The sequence below is a fragment of the Lipomyces tetrasporus genome (genome assembly GCF_029532465.1).
Source record: "Lipomyces tetrasporus strain NRRL Y-64009 chromosome Unknown POJ06scaffold_4, whole genome shotgun sequence".
Taxonomy (NCBI): Eukaryota; Fungi; Ascomycota; class Lipomycetes; order Lipomycetales; family Lipomycetaceae; genus Lipomyces; species Lipomyces tetrasporus.
The window spans coordinates 1,135,770-1,149,538 of record NW_026611599.1 but is presented as its reverse complement, the minus strand read 5'-3'; the positions used below and the strand labels follow the sequence as shown (position 1 = coordinate 1,149,538).

The window sequence follows — 13,769 nt, the reverse complement described above, 5'->3', positions numbered from 1 at the left end:
TTATGGTTGAGAGTTCAGTACAATAAGCGTACCGTAGAGGTGGTGTAATCAACGACTCGTAAAATCAACGACTCGTAAGCTGTTCTATAATGACGATGCCTGTGTATATGCAACACTCTAGGTAGACTTCAAGGATGGAACTCGCAGACGCAGAAACATACTACAAATATAACTATACAATCAAAATCGAAGAAGAGACCAGTCAAAATGCTGGACATGGACAATAAAATAGCCGTGCTAGAATCTGTAGCACATCATTTCCAAAGAGCCGCAATTCAGTGCCAACACGTATACGATCATCATCTAAAATCCAAAAGGATTTTCGGGAGCTTTAACTGGGTTAGCCTAAAATTCGTACAAAAAGCCTGAGAAACAAAACAAAAACGTACTCGCAGCCGCCAAATTTGCCTTTCTATTTCCAGTAGGGGTAGCCTCGATTGGCTTATTGATACCGAAACTGACCTTGGGAGCCGGTCCGGTCTTCATAGGCTCTAATGGTTTCATCAAGACAGAATTAACACCACTTGAGATTGCACTTGAGCCGCCACCATTGACTGCACCATTCCCACCAACAGAGGACGGACCGTTTCCAAATCCGAACCCGGTAGGCTGAGGCTGTAGGGTTTGGACGGCTAGTCCATTATTTGGTGGACGTTGAAAACTTGCACCTTGAAAGCCTGTCTGCATCTGTTGAATACCAAACTGAGATTGAGGAACGAATGGCCGCGTAGGCTGTGGCTGCAAAGCTGGTGGGCTAGAAAACGCATTCATGCCGAAACCCAGAGGCGGATTTGGCAAACCTGTGGCTTGTACAGGGAACCCAGTGGTCAAAGGTACTTGCTGGTGGAAGCCAGTAGGCTGTGCTGAAAACCCTGCAATTCCTGCATTCGGTGCAGGCCGGCTTGGTTGAGGAGGCGGGGGCATAGAAAGCGCTCCCAATGCACCGAGAGCCTGCGGTTGAGATTGAGGAAGCGCTGGACGCTGAACACCGTAGAAAACCTGTGGTCGAAGCTGTGCTTCCTGGTGCTGTTGAAGTTGCAGTTGTAGTTGTTGCTGTTCTTGTTGATTCTCTCGTTGCTGTTGGTTTTGTTGCTGCTGCGGGAAGCCTGTCCGCAGAGGAACCTCCCCTGTTGAAATTGAAACCACTGGAGACTGAACTGGAGGCGATAGTTGTGCTTGATCAAGCATGCCGGTGCGTTGTGGATATTGAACTCCTATATTCTGTATCTGCGAAGACTGCGGGGGTGTGGGCTGATAGACGAGCTCGGGCTGCAGTGGAATGTATGACGTCTGCGGCTGACCTTGATGGTTCGTAAGCGTAGTCGCAATTACGGGAGCAGACTGCACCGTCGTAGTAGCAGTCGCTAGCGATAGCGGTTCAGGGGAAACTGCTTGTGCTGGCGTCAGCGGGGTAATATCCGCCAAATCTCGTAGTGCACCCTGAAGAGGCTCAGGAGCTGCAGTCGTCTGCGCGGAGAGAATGGTCTGCGGAGACGGTGACGGCGTGTCATGCTTACTAGGCGAATGCTGTCCTGACGGCAATTCAGAAGATTTCGGCAACAGAAGCTTTCCGTCAACAGTGCTAGACGTGGCGACCGCTGGAGCCGGTCTCGACTTGCGCGTATTATTTTTTAGTCCCCCACCCGGTCCAGCAAACAATGATGCTCCATCAGCCTCCGAGTCGTCATCTTCACCACCCATCACATTTGCCGTTCCGAATGATACGCTCTTCTTCTTCTTATTGTATTTTTCGTCTATCACCTTAGAAACTCGTATAATATCGCCTTCTTTCAAGCCAAGCATACGCATGACTGAAGGGGTAATGTCTGGTAGTACGGCCTCGTCCATCTGATCCTTCTCGAAATTAATCGCGTACCGCTGACAATTATTGACCTCGACTCCGCAGCTCAGAAAGAAATCAAACCAATCGAAGTCAGGTCTAGCGGACCCTTTTGCAAGCTCTGCGACCTTAGCCCCAGTAGGTTGGGCCGCTACAACACCAAGTTTCGACGAGGACGATCCCTCCGGTTTCGCACTATCAAGTGATATCCCCGTAATACGTTCAACATACTCCAAATCTTCCACAGACATCTTGCTAGCAGCAACTGCAATTTTGACACCATTGACTTTGTGCAACTGAATTTTGTTATCAGCACATCCGACAAAAGCAGCTTCCACTTTGAATGTTCCCGTTCGGTCTGTCCAAGTTCGTATTTTACCTGGATCAGGCTCTAATTACATATTAGATGTATATCAAAGTACCTAGCAGTGTCTACTTACTTGGCTTAGCAGGAGTAACCGGAGGAAGCGAAACTTCAGTTTCGCGTTGCTTTCGCGTCGGTTTTTTTGGCTTTTCGTCTTCCTCAGGTCGTAGCGAAGATGACCGAACCGCTTTCTTGATCACTTCTATGTAACTGCTCGGCACTACGCCCTCCTTACCAGACAATGAATGCCTAATCATCCACCACTCGTCACTCTTCTGATCATCTAAAATAAACACATCGTCCCCTTCGCGAATTGTGACTTCGTCGTCACCTTGAGCATCAAAATCATACAGAGCCTTCCCATAGTTTTGGCCCCCAGGAACTGATGCTTCAATAACTTCGCGTAGTCCAGTAGCATTCTTCGCTCCAACCAGTTCGCCAATCGCGGATATGATCTCTGCGGCAGTTTCCTTCGATCCGGCATGTAAATCTAATGAAACCGATGGATGCTCGAATTCCAAAAACACATGCTTCTTTTCTGAATTGTAGCTGATAAGATTGGTAATTGACCATTGCTGCGGAGAGGCCGTCGCTCGTTCAGGCGAAAACAGTATGGAACCATTTCCGATTGCCAAGGTAGCTCTATACTTTTTGCGCTTTGAATCAACTTCCTGAACATTCCAGGTCAAAAACCCAGCATTGGACTTCTTCGATGAAATTAATTCTTCAGATGCGACAGATGCCATTCGTGGACGTGACGGCAATTTTGGAGCAAGTTCCTCATCAAGCACATCTTCGTCATATTCAGGCTCCGGATCCCTATATTCGGTATATCTATCGTCCACTGCATCATCCGGTTGTGCGACTGGCTCGCTAGAATAACTGCGTTGCGCATATGGCGTAGCAACTGGCTGTGACTGTGGTGGAGGCTGATGTTGCGGAGAAGGGGAAGTAACAACTGGTGATGTATGAGACGCGGACGCCTTTGCAACAAGAGCAACCGCAGCCTCTTCCGAAATAAACTCAATGTAGTTAGAAGGCGCAAAACCATATTCGTCACGGACTCCAACAAGAACCCAATCCGGATCGGAGGTGTCGTAAACTTCCAGGACCTCATCTTCTTTGAGATTGACCTCTTCATCAGTTTGTCTGTCATAATCATACATTGCTCTACCCTTGCCAGACACCATCATCTAGTTAATTGTCAGTATGAAAGATCAGATTCTACATGGTAATGGTAACAATCCTACCGGTTCAATATAATTGTTAGGAACTAACCCGATAGGCTCGTCCTCCTCCTCTCCAACCATTCGCTTTTTGGCCCTCCACCAGTCATCCTCTGTTGACTTTTCAAGAATATAGAGTACATCGCCTTCTACTAGCGACAATTCTTGAGCAGACTGAGCTGTGTAAGGATATATCGCCACATAAATGGCGATAAATAGAGACGGCATATTGACAGTTGAGTTCAACCAGATCTGGCACAAAGCTTCCAAACAATTGCTGGCCCAAGTGCAATAATTAAAGAAGATCACTAGATTGGTAATACAGAGTTCCACTATTGACGAAAATCTATTAGATGTCTTGAAAGCGCTGTAGGCGCAATGAGGTGCGGACGTGGGCCGAGGTGATCCGTGTGTACGACTAATCCCCACGGCGAGAGACGAGGGTCCCAAGCCACACGAGGACATTTTGGTACGACGCGATGGGTGCTAAACAAAAGTCGGTACCAGTCCCTTTGCTGACTGAATGGAACAAGACTGACAAATTTTCTATTCCCGCTATTAGCAGCAACACTTCTTCCAGACGCCATCGGTGAATGCTCTCCAATGGCTCGCCCTAGTATAAGGTGCGGATATAGCACAATATCTCGGTTCCTATATAGTGGAGAACGACCAGCCATAGTATCGTGTTTGCCTCAATGGACGCGGCGATTCTGTACCAGCGTGACACCCATGCCATCTTCTACCATTCCGTCGGTGGCATTGCCTAAGTTCTCCCAGGATATCGAAGTGAACGAAACAATTCCCCAACCTACTACTTCAGATTTGTTACGGGCGTTTCCGACGAGTAGTCATGTTAACCATGCGATGGTAACACCGTTATATGCTACAACTCGAATTCACAAGAACTCTCTCTTGGTCACAGTTGGTGATGTCGTTACGTTACCTTATCGCCTAAAGGATGTTGTGGTCGGAGACATTATCAGGCTTACACAGATTGAGACGTTGGGTTCTCGCCAATTTACGTGGAAGGGGGATCCATATATTGACGAGCGTGCTGTCGTAAAGGCGCGAGTTGTGGAACATACGAAGGAACCGATGAGAGTGAAAATACGCACAAAGCGGAGAAACAGAAGAGTCAAGCAGATTAAAAGCAAACACCACTATACAGTCATCGTTATTTCAGAGATTGGCATTGATCCAGCGCATGAAATACAGGAATAAAATAGAGCTAAGGAATACGTGTTTGAGGAATTGGAATGCATAAATATACGTATCAAGTGTAGTTCATATCCGAGGACCGTAGCTTGTATATAAACACAGGTTATTGATTTCCTCCGGTCTAAATAGATTGTTCCTGAACGACGCGGGAGTTTGGAGTTGTCAGTCGAAATTTTTCTCGAGAGGGAAAGTCATCTATAGCATTGGCTTAGTCTCTCATGGATTATACATTTTATCGAGTAATAATAGTGTACAAAAACATGCTCAATAAATAAACTCCATAATAATACACATCACAATACAGGCTGACAGGCCTATCATCTTCGGCAACATCAATGCAAGTGATCTATCTGGAACGATGTCAAGAACAAACCTAAAATAAAGTAAAACCGTGATGCCATAAAAGTACTGCATAGAAATAATCAAAGAGTAGAAGACGGTCCAGACGTAAGATATTATACAGGTTGCAGTCAAAGCAGGACTGTCGAGTAGTTCATAATTGTTACTAAATCAAGCCCAACAAATTTTGTCTATAATACACCCAAGTAATCTTCCTTTATACTTCCACTGTCAGATAAATATTAGTGTCGGAAACACAAGTAGGCATAGGCAAAATCACGCGCTTACATCGCGAACATCTCACCGACATCAACTCTGGTACCAACAATTTTAAGCCGAACATGACTTCCTTTCTCTATTGTTTGATCTTCTGACACGTATGCTGGCGGATTGAGATTGGGGTCAAATCGCATATCCGATGGTATTAACTACATTAACCAATGTCAGATGGCGTTGACACCAATAACCGCAACGACAACTCACTTTTGTCGAAACAAACACGCCCAATGGTCCCACATCCGCAAAGAATCCAATCTGAATATCCAAGTCATTAGTATTTGCAAAAGCCTCAGATTAGTCGTTCTGAAGAACCAGACTTACGTTATTGACACTGGTGACAACTGCATCGACTACTTCGCCCTAGATCTAGTTAGATAGATCTAATATGGTTATGGGTAAACTTCATATCTTGCCTTAAATGGCTTCCACACAATTGCCCGATATTTTACCTCAAACTCCGCACCGCCGCTGCCTGGGATAACACGGCCTTTGTCGACATCGATCCGCATGCCATCCATCACATAAATGATATATCCGTACTCTCCCGAGCAAGTGCCTTCTACGTCTTGTAACAGCTTCGATCGTAAATATGAGTGCATAGACGGACCGAAATATGAGGGATGAAGTGTAATACTCAATGATAAATCTTTCTATGTTCACCAATGGTCAGAGAGCGTCGAGGAAATTAAAGACTAAGGGAATTCCCTAATATAACGCATAATGAACAGAAATCTCTAAACTCACAAGAAAAAACATTATCTATATTGACTGAAACTGAATCAAAAATATATCTCAAATTTAAAATCAAAATACCCCGATTGAGTGATTCACGAGATCGGATGCTAAGTTCTGAGATGTGGTCATATGTGCGCAGACGTTTAGGCTTAAGTCTGCATCACCTGGCTTAGGATATGGAACTTAGTTTTGGCTTCGATTCGCAATATAATAAAATGGTAAATTAAGGTATGGGAATAGGTATCGCCATGTAGTGACATTTTCGGGCGTTACGATAAGGATAAGTAAAAACGGTCGTCTTCAGATTTACTTCAGTTGTGTATTGAAATAATTGGCCCTATAAACTCTCCAACTTTCAAGTATTTACAGAGCACTGTGGCTGGTAATATATTCCTGGTGTCTAGGGGTATAAATGAAAGGTCCGCATCAGCTGAATATAATACAGAGCAAATGTTAGTAACTTAGTTACTTAAGCAACCAATTATATTATATATGTCGAATTGGCTACATTTGTGGGAATGATGTTCAAAACTAAATTCTATTAAAATGAGGCGTAGAACGTAGCTTATATTCCATAGCTGACGACACACAAGGGACATATGTATGGTGGCCAGCTGATATAACGGGGCGATGGGAAATATGTCACGCAAAAATACAACCTAGCCATACAGGATATGTGACTTTGAGCCGCAAACTTCGCAGCATTGCGGTTGGCTCGGGATTCGTAGAGACGCGGCTCTGGGCGGTCATCTCCGCTGGTTTAGTGCATGGTTTTAGCTGTGTCTCGGGCCAAATCCCACTTCAATTTAGATACTCCCACTTCCCCGGTCAACGGAATGATAGTCTACTTAACTTAGCATCTCACTGAAGGCGCAGAGTCTGTCCAACGCTGCTTACATCCATGGCGTCTCCGAGGGGAAGATCTATTCCCGAACCTGAGCCGACGTACATATCCCTCGCATCGTCGCCGGCGATGCGGCGGCCAGCGATGTTTGATTTCATCGTTGAAGAAGGCGCGAATACGCAAATATCGCCCGAGCTGATTTCATTTGCGATGGCAGCTCCCTCTAAGTTGCAGAGAATGGACTCCATATCGCGGTTGACTAACTTGCTGGAGTTGCGCTCCAATACACTCATTGGCAATAGCAAGCCTTTAGTGGATTGGAAGCAATATCAAGTCGACGAGGAGAAGTTGAAGACGATGACCAGGAAGCTTAGGTGTTTTTATGAGAAGCAGGTGGTAGCACTGTATGCTAAATTTGAGACCTTGCTAATTTAATACAGAATGACCTGATAGACAGATACATTGAGATTGATCGTCTGTTGGATTCCAAGATTCCACAGAACGTGCTCCAGGTCTACGGTGATGACAACTCACAACGACGGCGACTAGATGTTCCAGCACATATTGATGAGGAGAGTATGCCCCTTCTGGGTTACGATGCAGATCAAGAGTCTGGGGTCCGATTCGCTATTGTGATTAATTTTGCTTTAAACGTCTTGCTGCTTGCTGGCAAGACAGTTGTGGCCATCACATCGAACTCTCTCTCGCTTGTGGCATCTTTGGTTGATTCCGCTCTTGATTTCCTGTCGACCGCTATAATATGGACAACGGCAACGTATGTTCGATTGCTTATGTATTCCTTCCAGGAATATCTAATCTTCATTTGCAGATTCATTCAATCGCAAAACTGGCGGCTGAAGTATGCCTGTAAGTGTCAGACAGTGCACTCGTCACGTAAATGCAGGCACTAAATAGGATGCATAGTCCCGGTCGGTCGCTCGAGATTAGAGCCAATCGGAGTGCTTGTATTCTCGATAATTATGATTGTGTCGTTCGTCCAAGTCGCTATTGAAGCCATGCAGCGATTATATCAGGGGGCGAGAACCGTTGATCTAGGCCTCTCCTCAATTATCATCATGATTCTAACAATTGGGTCTAAACTGGCGGCTTGGCTATGGTGCCGTTCATTGAATTCCAGCTCCGTTCAGGCATTAGCTCAAGATGCCCTGACTGATGTCATCTTCAATACCTTCTCTATTCTTTTCCCTTTAATTGCTCGCTTTGGGCACCTGTGGTGGGTGGATTCTATGGGTGCTATTATTTTGTCGTTATACGTTGTCATATCGTGGGCTGACACGTGAGTCTCCATGTTCGAGTATCCTTGTATGTTTACTGATTGGGCAGGTCCCTCGAACATATCCAACACCTTACTGGTGCCTCCGCTGATCCCATTGACCGGCAGGTGATATTGTACTTATGCATGCGGTTTGCAGGGTGTATCTACCAAGTTTCAGCATTGAATGCCTATTATGTTGGAGACAGGGTTAACGTCGAAGTCGACGTACTTGTGAATGAGAGAATGACTTTGAGAGACAGTCACGACGTTGGAGAGGCCCTGCAGTATGCGCTGGAGACTCTTCCCATCGTTGAACGCGCGTTTGTGCACCTTGAGTACGTGGCTGATTACAGAATTGCCTTTGACTCGTTGTACTAATATGCTTGTAGTTACCGCAACGACAATTTTGCTGGTCATCTTCCGCGCTGAGGATGTTTGACCTTACCTTCATGAGTTGGAGAGTATACGATTTGTTGAGGTTCTCTTTTTTGCATGTTTGGAATGGTATTCAGTTATAAAAGGTACTGGCTGAGGATGGGTAGTCATGCATGGAGAATGGCAGCGAATAGACATTGGTTTTGTAATTGTTTGTCCGGTTTGATTTCAATTAATTAATAGCAGGCTGTACCGTATTCGTATAGAACTTATTCCTCTTGAGTGTTAAGCTGGTCCCATATGAGTGACGTAGCCTTTACCTGCATGTTGTAACTAGTCGATGTATCGTGCGATGTTCACTACCATGCCAAAAAATTAGCCCACGCGATCTCCCAGCAATTTGGTTGTCGTACGAGTACTCATTCATCACAAACCCACCACTCCGACGTCTAGGGAGAGAGACAGATGAGAAACTTCCAACCGTCGCCTGAAATAAATCGAAGGTGAATTGATATCCATCAAATCGAGCTCGGAAATAGCTGCGAGTGACCATGTTGTCTTATCGTCTACTGACCCGGCAACAGCGGCCCGGTATTTTGTCGCAGCTAAGCATATCGACAAATGTCCGCAGATATTGTGCTGAAGATTTGTTTCAAACTAGATCTCTTACCTTCTGGGCGTACAAGCCGGTTGGAGGGTATGCAAGGTGGTATTCATCGTCAGCTCCGGTGAACCCGCAGTCTCCCAGGTCCGATCGCCCATATTCAAAAGAGAATCGGCAGAAATTGTACCAGAACACGAAGGAAAGGACTCGAACTGCTGTTAAGAAGGCACTAGATCGGATGCCAAAGCCAAAGAATCCTGTATTCCGTGAGAATATTTACACGTTCCCGAATTTTCTGACGTTTTCTCGACTCCTCTCCGCACCAGTTATTGGATACCTAGTGCTAAAGAGCAACCATGTCTGGGCAGCTTCAGTTTTCATATATGCTTGTTTAACGGATTTACTGGACGGCGTAATTGCACGGAAATATGGACTGCAGAGTATCGTTGGCAGTGTCCTGGATCCCATGGCGGATAAAATCTTGATGATCACTCTTACCGGGTGCTTGGCGTGGAATGGGAATTTGCCTTGTAAGTTATAGTTCACCTCTGTACCTCTGTCTGGGACTTCAGATTTTGACGTGTTGTAGTATGGATTGCGACGATAATTTTCGGACGGGACTTTCTTCTGGGTTTGTCCGCTGTCTACTACCGGTACGTCTCCCTTCCGCCGCCGAAGACAATGAAGAGATATTGGGACTTCAGCATTCCTTCGGCAGAGGTCCACCCCACGACAATTTCCAAATACAACACCGCTCTTCAAATGGGTCTCATCACTGTCAGCGTGTTGAAGCCACTCCTATTGCAGTCGCTCACTGTCGAGTTACAGGCGCTAGCCCTACAAGCCATCTGTGGTCTAGAGTAAGATCAATGTGTCCTTCAGAGTTCTGAATAGCTACCAATGCAGATATAACGTAGGTACACGGTTGCGGCCACGACGATTTTGAGTGGGCTTTCATACGTTTTCTCGAAGACAGCAGTTAAGATTTTGTCCGAGGAAGAGATCGAAAGACGTAGACTGGACCAGCTTAAGCTTGTGGAAAATTCCAAGCAGTCGAGAATAGACAGTTGCGACGAGGAGAAAAAGTAGATTGGTTTTATAGAACGAATAAACGAAGGGATCGGTCACGTCCTGTTTAGGCCTTGAGGGCGTTTGGATCATTGGCATATGCATGATATATTATTGTAAATATGACGTAAGCTATTAAAATTTGATTAGATTAAGTTAATATTTAAATGTTTATCCCTTTAACACGTCTTTCTAAGTACGCTTTCGTAACCCGGTTCTTCAGTCTCTCCCTAAATCGTCTCTAGTTAAACCGGTTCTGCATTCGCCGTCGACTTATCGGGTCGTTCACTTTCCTCCATTCCTCGCCGCTCGTAAGGCATACCATCGTATAATTAACAAGCCGTAACAAAATGATGTACTATATACTATGTAAGAACAGGCTGACGTGGCTAACCAACTAACCCCGTTTCACAAAAAGAAATTGTTTCGTCTTTATCGGAAAAAATCATCCAATAACCCCACAAACGCAATAAGGCACAAGGTTCCCAGCGCCAACGGATATGGTACATCTAACGATACAATTCATACAATATTAGGTTCTTGTTAAGCTTCGCCAGAACCAACCCCGTTTCACTCCGATCCACAGGATGAGTAAGGAGTCTTCAGCACAAAGGCTCCTATCACCCTATTCTTACACCGTGACCTGGTTGCGAGGTTTGGAGGTAGCCTAGCTTGGCACTTGCGATACTGTGTGCAGCTGCATATCAAGTCAAAATCATCACCACGAGACAAGCAGACTTCTCTAAGATGCCACGCGAGAAAAAAATTGGCCAGGACAAGATACATAAAATTATGTTCTACTACTGACTCGGGACGGACAAGTCGTTAGAGCTATATCCCTCCCAAAGACTTGGCCGGTGTATCGCAATATCGCAAGCAGCACCACTCCTCCCTTAGTGTGGCTGTGACACCTCGCCGTTCTCTCCCATGCGGACGCCGATAGCTGGGAACTCGTCCAGATCTTCGACGGTCAGGCCCAGCGGGTCGCTGTGGAGGCCCCAGCTGGACTGGTAGTCGCCGTCGCCGTTGGGGTGCGGCTGTAAAGCATCTTCGTAAAAGCGTTCATGCTGCCCTGCTGCAAGGCGGCCTGGCCATCCTTCCAGCACTGTTCGGCGGCCTCGTGGGTGATGGTCCAATCGGCATCAGTGGTGCCCGTGACGCGCTTGACACTCTCAAACATGTCGCGCTGGCTAAGTCGGAAGCTCGATATGTAGATGGAGCCGTCGCGGAACTGCGACAGCGTAGGCGATCGGTCCGTCTAGTCGTCCGGGAGCTCCTTCAGACTCAACAGATTGGCGATGGCTCGGCCGCACCCAGGTGCTGGTGTTGATGGCCACGTTGCCGTCGTCGAACAAGACGAAGGAGCGTTTCTTGAAATCGAAGCCGTAGCGATCCGGTCCGCCGCCCAGGCTAAATTCGTACCAGAAGTTGCAGACCAGCAGCAGGTATGAGCTGATGCCGAGGCTCTCGATCTCGGTGCAGATGCTGTTGCCGGTTGTGGCTAAGCAAGCTGTCGTTGCACAGCGTGCTATTGGCGGCATCATGGCCGAACCAGTTGGGCAGGACATACGGCACGCCGGCCTTGGCGGCCGCGCGCACGAGCTTGCTGATGTTGTCGCTCGGAGCCGCCACCGACATGGTGATGATTAAGACCTACTGTCCCCGGAGCGCCCCCACCAGTGCCCGCGTCGTCGTCGTCGTCGTCGTCGTCGTCGCCGCTGCTGGGGCGTTCGATGGCCGTCACGACATCTTGCCGGTCTTCAACAAGTGCTCTGCTATTTGCTTTCCCACCTGGCCGCCAGCCTGTCACCCAGTTAGAGATGACTGTCTTAACTTACACGCGTTTGGCGTGGAAACTCGACGTACCCCAACAATGGCCACCTTCTCGATGCGGTTGGAGAAGCCCTGAGGCTGATCGTTGCCATATCCCCCGGCCATGGTCGTCTTTGTGGTAAAGGCTAGAAAATGAGAGATAGTTCTTGTTGTACTGGATGGCCGTCTCGACGGGCGACCTGCGTGGTAAACGGGCAGATATTTATATGCAGACAGCGAGCATGCCGTCCATCACACACCAATGACCAAACTCCGCGAGGCGGTGCTCCGTCTCCGTGTTGGCGTTCCATTAGGGGTTTTCAAGCAAAAAATCAATTGGCTGGTTATGATTATTTGCCAGGGTCTGAAGTACAAGCGTGCGCGGCTGACCGGTAGTAGCTAATGGCATATAGGCGGTAGGGCTCGGATCCGGTTGCCAAAACCGGTTCCAGACTTGAAACCGAACCGGATCGGATGTCTCCTGGACCGGACCGAATTATTGAAAACCCAGAGCCAGACCGGACCGGAATTTCTATTAACTTCAAAACCGGACCGGTTCAAAGCGACCGGTTGTTTTCCACAATCTAAAGCAATTTCCACTCGATAAATGATCGACAAACACGTAAGATGTATTAATAAGAGTACAAACATTAAAAACAAATTGCACATCATTTTGGAGCCGTTTTTTGCTTACTTCGACGGAATTCGTGGCTTTGTCGCGCCTGAAGAATTTTTTCATGAGATGCAAAGTCAGGGAGGGGCTCAGGCACCGCGTAGGGCGGTTGTTTCCCAAAATCTAGTACGTACTAATGTAAATATAATCTATACGCATGAGCAGACTTGAGATAACCTACGTCAGCCCATGAAAAGTTGCCAAGATGCACTGTAATCCGGTCCAACCGGTCCTTTATAACCCCGGCCCGGACCGTGTAGGCAGCTTTGGCTGGACCGGACCCGGCTGTAACCGGCGAGATTTGGTGACCGAACCGGTTTTCACGTCCCCTAGTAGGCGGCGGGGATAAGGTTTTTAGGAAGGGCTTAGACGCGGAGAAAGTGATTATCTCCTTTCTGACGAGTTACGGATTGCCTATCTCCATCCCCGATCCACAGGGGTCGATACATTGGTCAAGGCCCCTGAATACCTAGGTACCCTACAGTATGTACAGCTCACATCACACCTTCGAATTTTTTGATCCAACACAGTAGCCATCCAATATGGAGACTCTTATCAAAATTCCCATTTCTATTGGTGCTATATGGATCGCTCTATTCGGGTCCAAAATCCTACGTGTCATCTACATCTACAGCCCTTCATCCTTCTACGCTACCATCACAGCCACCGAGGCAGAGCACCCTGGGCTGAATGATTACAGGAGCAAGTGACGGGATTGGAAAAGGATAAGCACGGGAGCTTGCACATCGAGGATTTAATGTTGTCTTACATGGCCGAAATCCAACTAATTTAGACAGTGTAAAGAAAGAATTGAGCGAGGAATTCGCTAATATCAACTTTCGCACCATCGTTGTGGATGCTTCAAAGAGTGGCTCAGACAGCAACAACAGATCGACGCCATTGTGGACAGCTTGAGGGATCTTCATGTCACGATTTTGATCAATAATGTGGGCGATACAACTCGTTCAATGCGACCAACCTACTCGACTTTTGATAAAGATGTACCGGATGACATTGATAGTCTAATCAACGTCAATGCACGTTTCCCAGCGCAATTCACTTCTGCGATCCTACCGCTTTTGATGGCGCACAATGGTCCTAGTATGATAATTAATA

General features: G+C 46.9%; 7 protein-coding genes across 7 annotated transcripts; 3 read left to right on the top strand and 4 right to left on the bottom strand.

Annotated features, from left to right (window-relative positions):
* Positions 1-55: 55 nt before the first annotated feature.
* On the bottom strand, positions 56-3,841 carry POJ06DRAFT_93964 (uncharacterized protein). The gene is made up of 4 exons (XM_056191776.1): positions 3,455-3,841; positions 2,281-3,397; positions 390-2,231; positions 56-329 (listed from the first exon to the last, which is right to left on the bottom strand). Exons 1-4 carry the CDS (start codon positions 3,656-3,658, stop codon positions 304-306), a joined length of 3,189 nt encoding a protein of 1,062 aa, XP_056044749.1. The 5' UTR covers positions 3,659-3,841; the 3' UTR covers positions 56-303.
* Positions 3,842-4,294: 453 nt separating this feature from the next.
* POJ06DRAFT_195291 (ribosomal protein L21-like protein) lies at positions 4,295-4,651 on the top strand (the record flags this gene model as incomplete). Its single annotated transcript, XM_056184988.1, has 1 exon — positions 4,295-4,651. One exon carries the CDS (start codon positions 4,295-4,297, stop codon positions 4,649-4,651), a length of 357 nt encoding a protein of 118 aa, XP_056044748.1.
* Positions 4,652-4,745: 94 nt separating this feature from the next.
* POJ06DRAFT_93934 (RNA polymerase Rpb7) lies at positions 4,746-6,154 on the bottom strand. Its single transcript, XM_056191775.1, has 6 exons — positions 6,011-6,154; positions 5,680-5,916; positions 5,588-5,626; positions 5,471-5,521; positions 5,276-5,415; positions 4,746-4,843 (listed from the first exon to the last, which is right to left on the bottom strand). The coding sequence occupies exons 1-6, from the start codon at positions 6,020-6,022 to the stop codon at positions 4,840-4,842; spliced, it is 483 nt and encodes a 160-aa protein (XP_056044747.1). The 5' UTR covers positions 6,023-6,154; the 3' UTR covers positions 4,746-4,839.
* Positions 6,155-6,902: 748 nt separating this feature from the next.
* POJ06DRAFT_267454 (cation efflux family-domain-containing protein) lies at positions 6,903-8,550 on the top strand (the record flags this gene model as incomplete). The annotated part of the gene is made up of 6 exons (XM_056189245.1): positions 6,903-7,238; positions 7,286-7,620; positions 7,675-7,712; positions 7,770-8,142; positions 8,190-8,456; positions 8,511-8,550. 6 exons carry the CDS (start codon positions 6,903-6,905, stop codon positions 8,548-8,550), a joined length of 1,389 nt encoding a protein of 462 aa, XP_056044746.1.
* A 788-nt stretch (positions 8,551-9,338) lies between these two features.
* POJ06DRAFT_195068 (CDP-alcohol phosphatidyltransferase-domain-containing protein) lies at positions 9,339-10,189 on the top strand (the record flags this gene model as incomplete). The annotated part of the gene is made up of 3 exons (XM_056184979.1): positions 9,339-9,630; positions 9,690-9,960; positions 10,018-10,189. 3 exons carry the CDS (start codon positions 9,339-9,341, stop codon positions 10,187-10,189), a joined length of 735 nt encoding a protein of 244 aa, XP_056044745.1.
* An 872-nt stretch (positions 10,190-11,061) lies between these two features.
* On the bottom strand, positions 11,062-12,338 carry POJ06DRAFT_295101 (uncharacterized protein; the record flags this gene model as incomplete). The annotated part of the gene is made up of 6 exons (XM_056190497.1): positions 12,035-12,338; positions 11,913-11,971; positions 11,691-11,786; positions 11,482-11,653; positions 11,177-11,426; positions 11,062-11,129 (listed from the first exon to the last, which is right to left on the bottom strand). The coding sequence occupies exons 1-6, from the start codon at positions 12,104-12,106 to the stop codon at positions 11,062-11,064; spliced, it is 717 nt and encodes a 238-aa protein (XP_056044744.1). The 5' UTR covers positions 12,107-12,338.
* Positions 12,316-12,873, bottom strand: POJ06DRAFT_251087 (uncharacterized protein). The gene has a single exon (XM_056187353.1). It carries the CDS (start codon positions 12,650-12,652, stop codon positions 12,380-12,382), a length of 273 nt encoding a protein of 90 aa, XP_056044743.1. The 5' UTR covers positions 12,653-12,873; the 3' UTR covers positions 12,316-12,379.
* Positions 12,874-13,769: the final 896 nt, after the last annotated feature.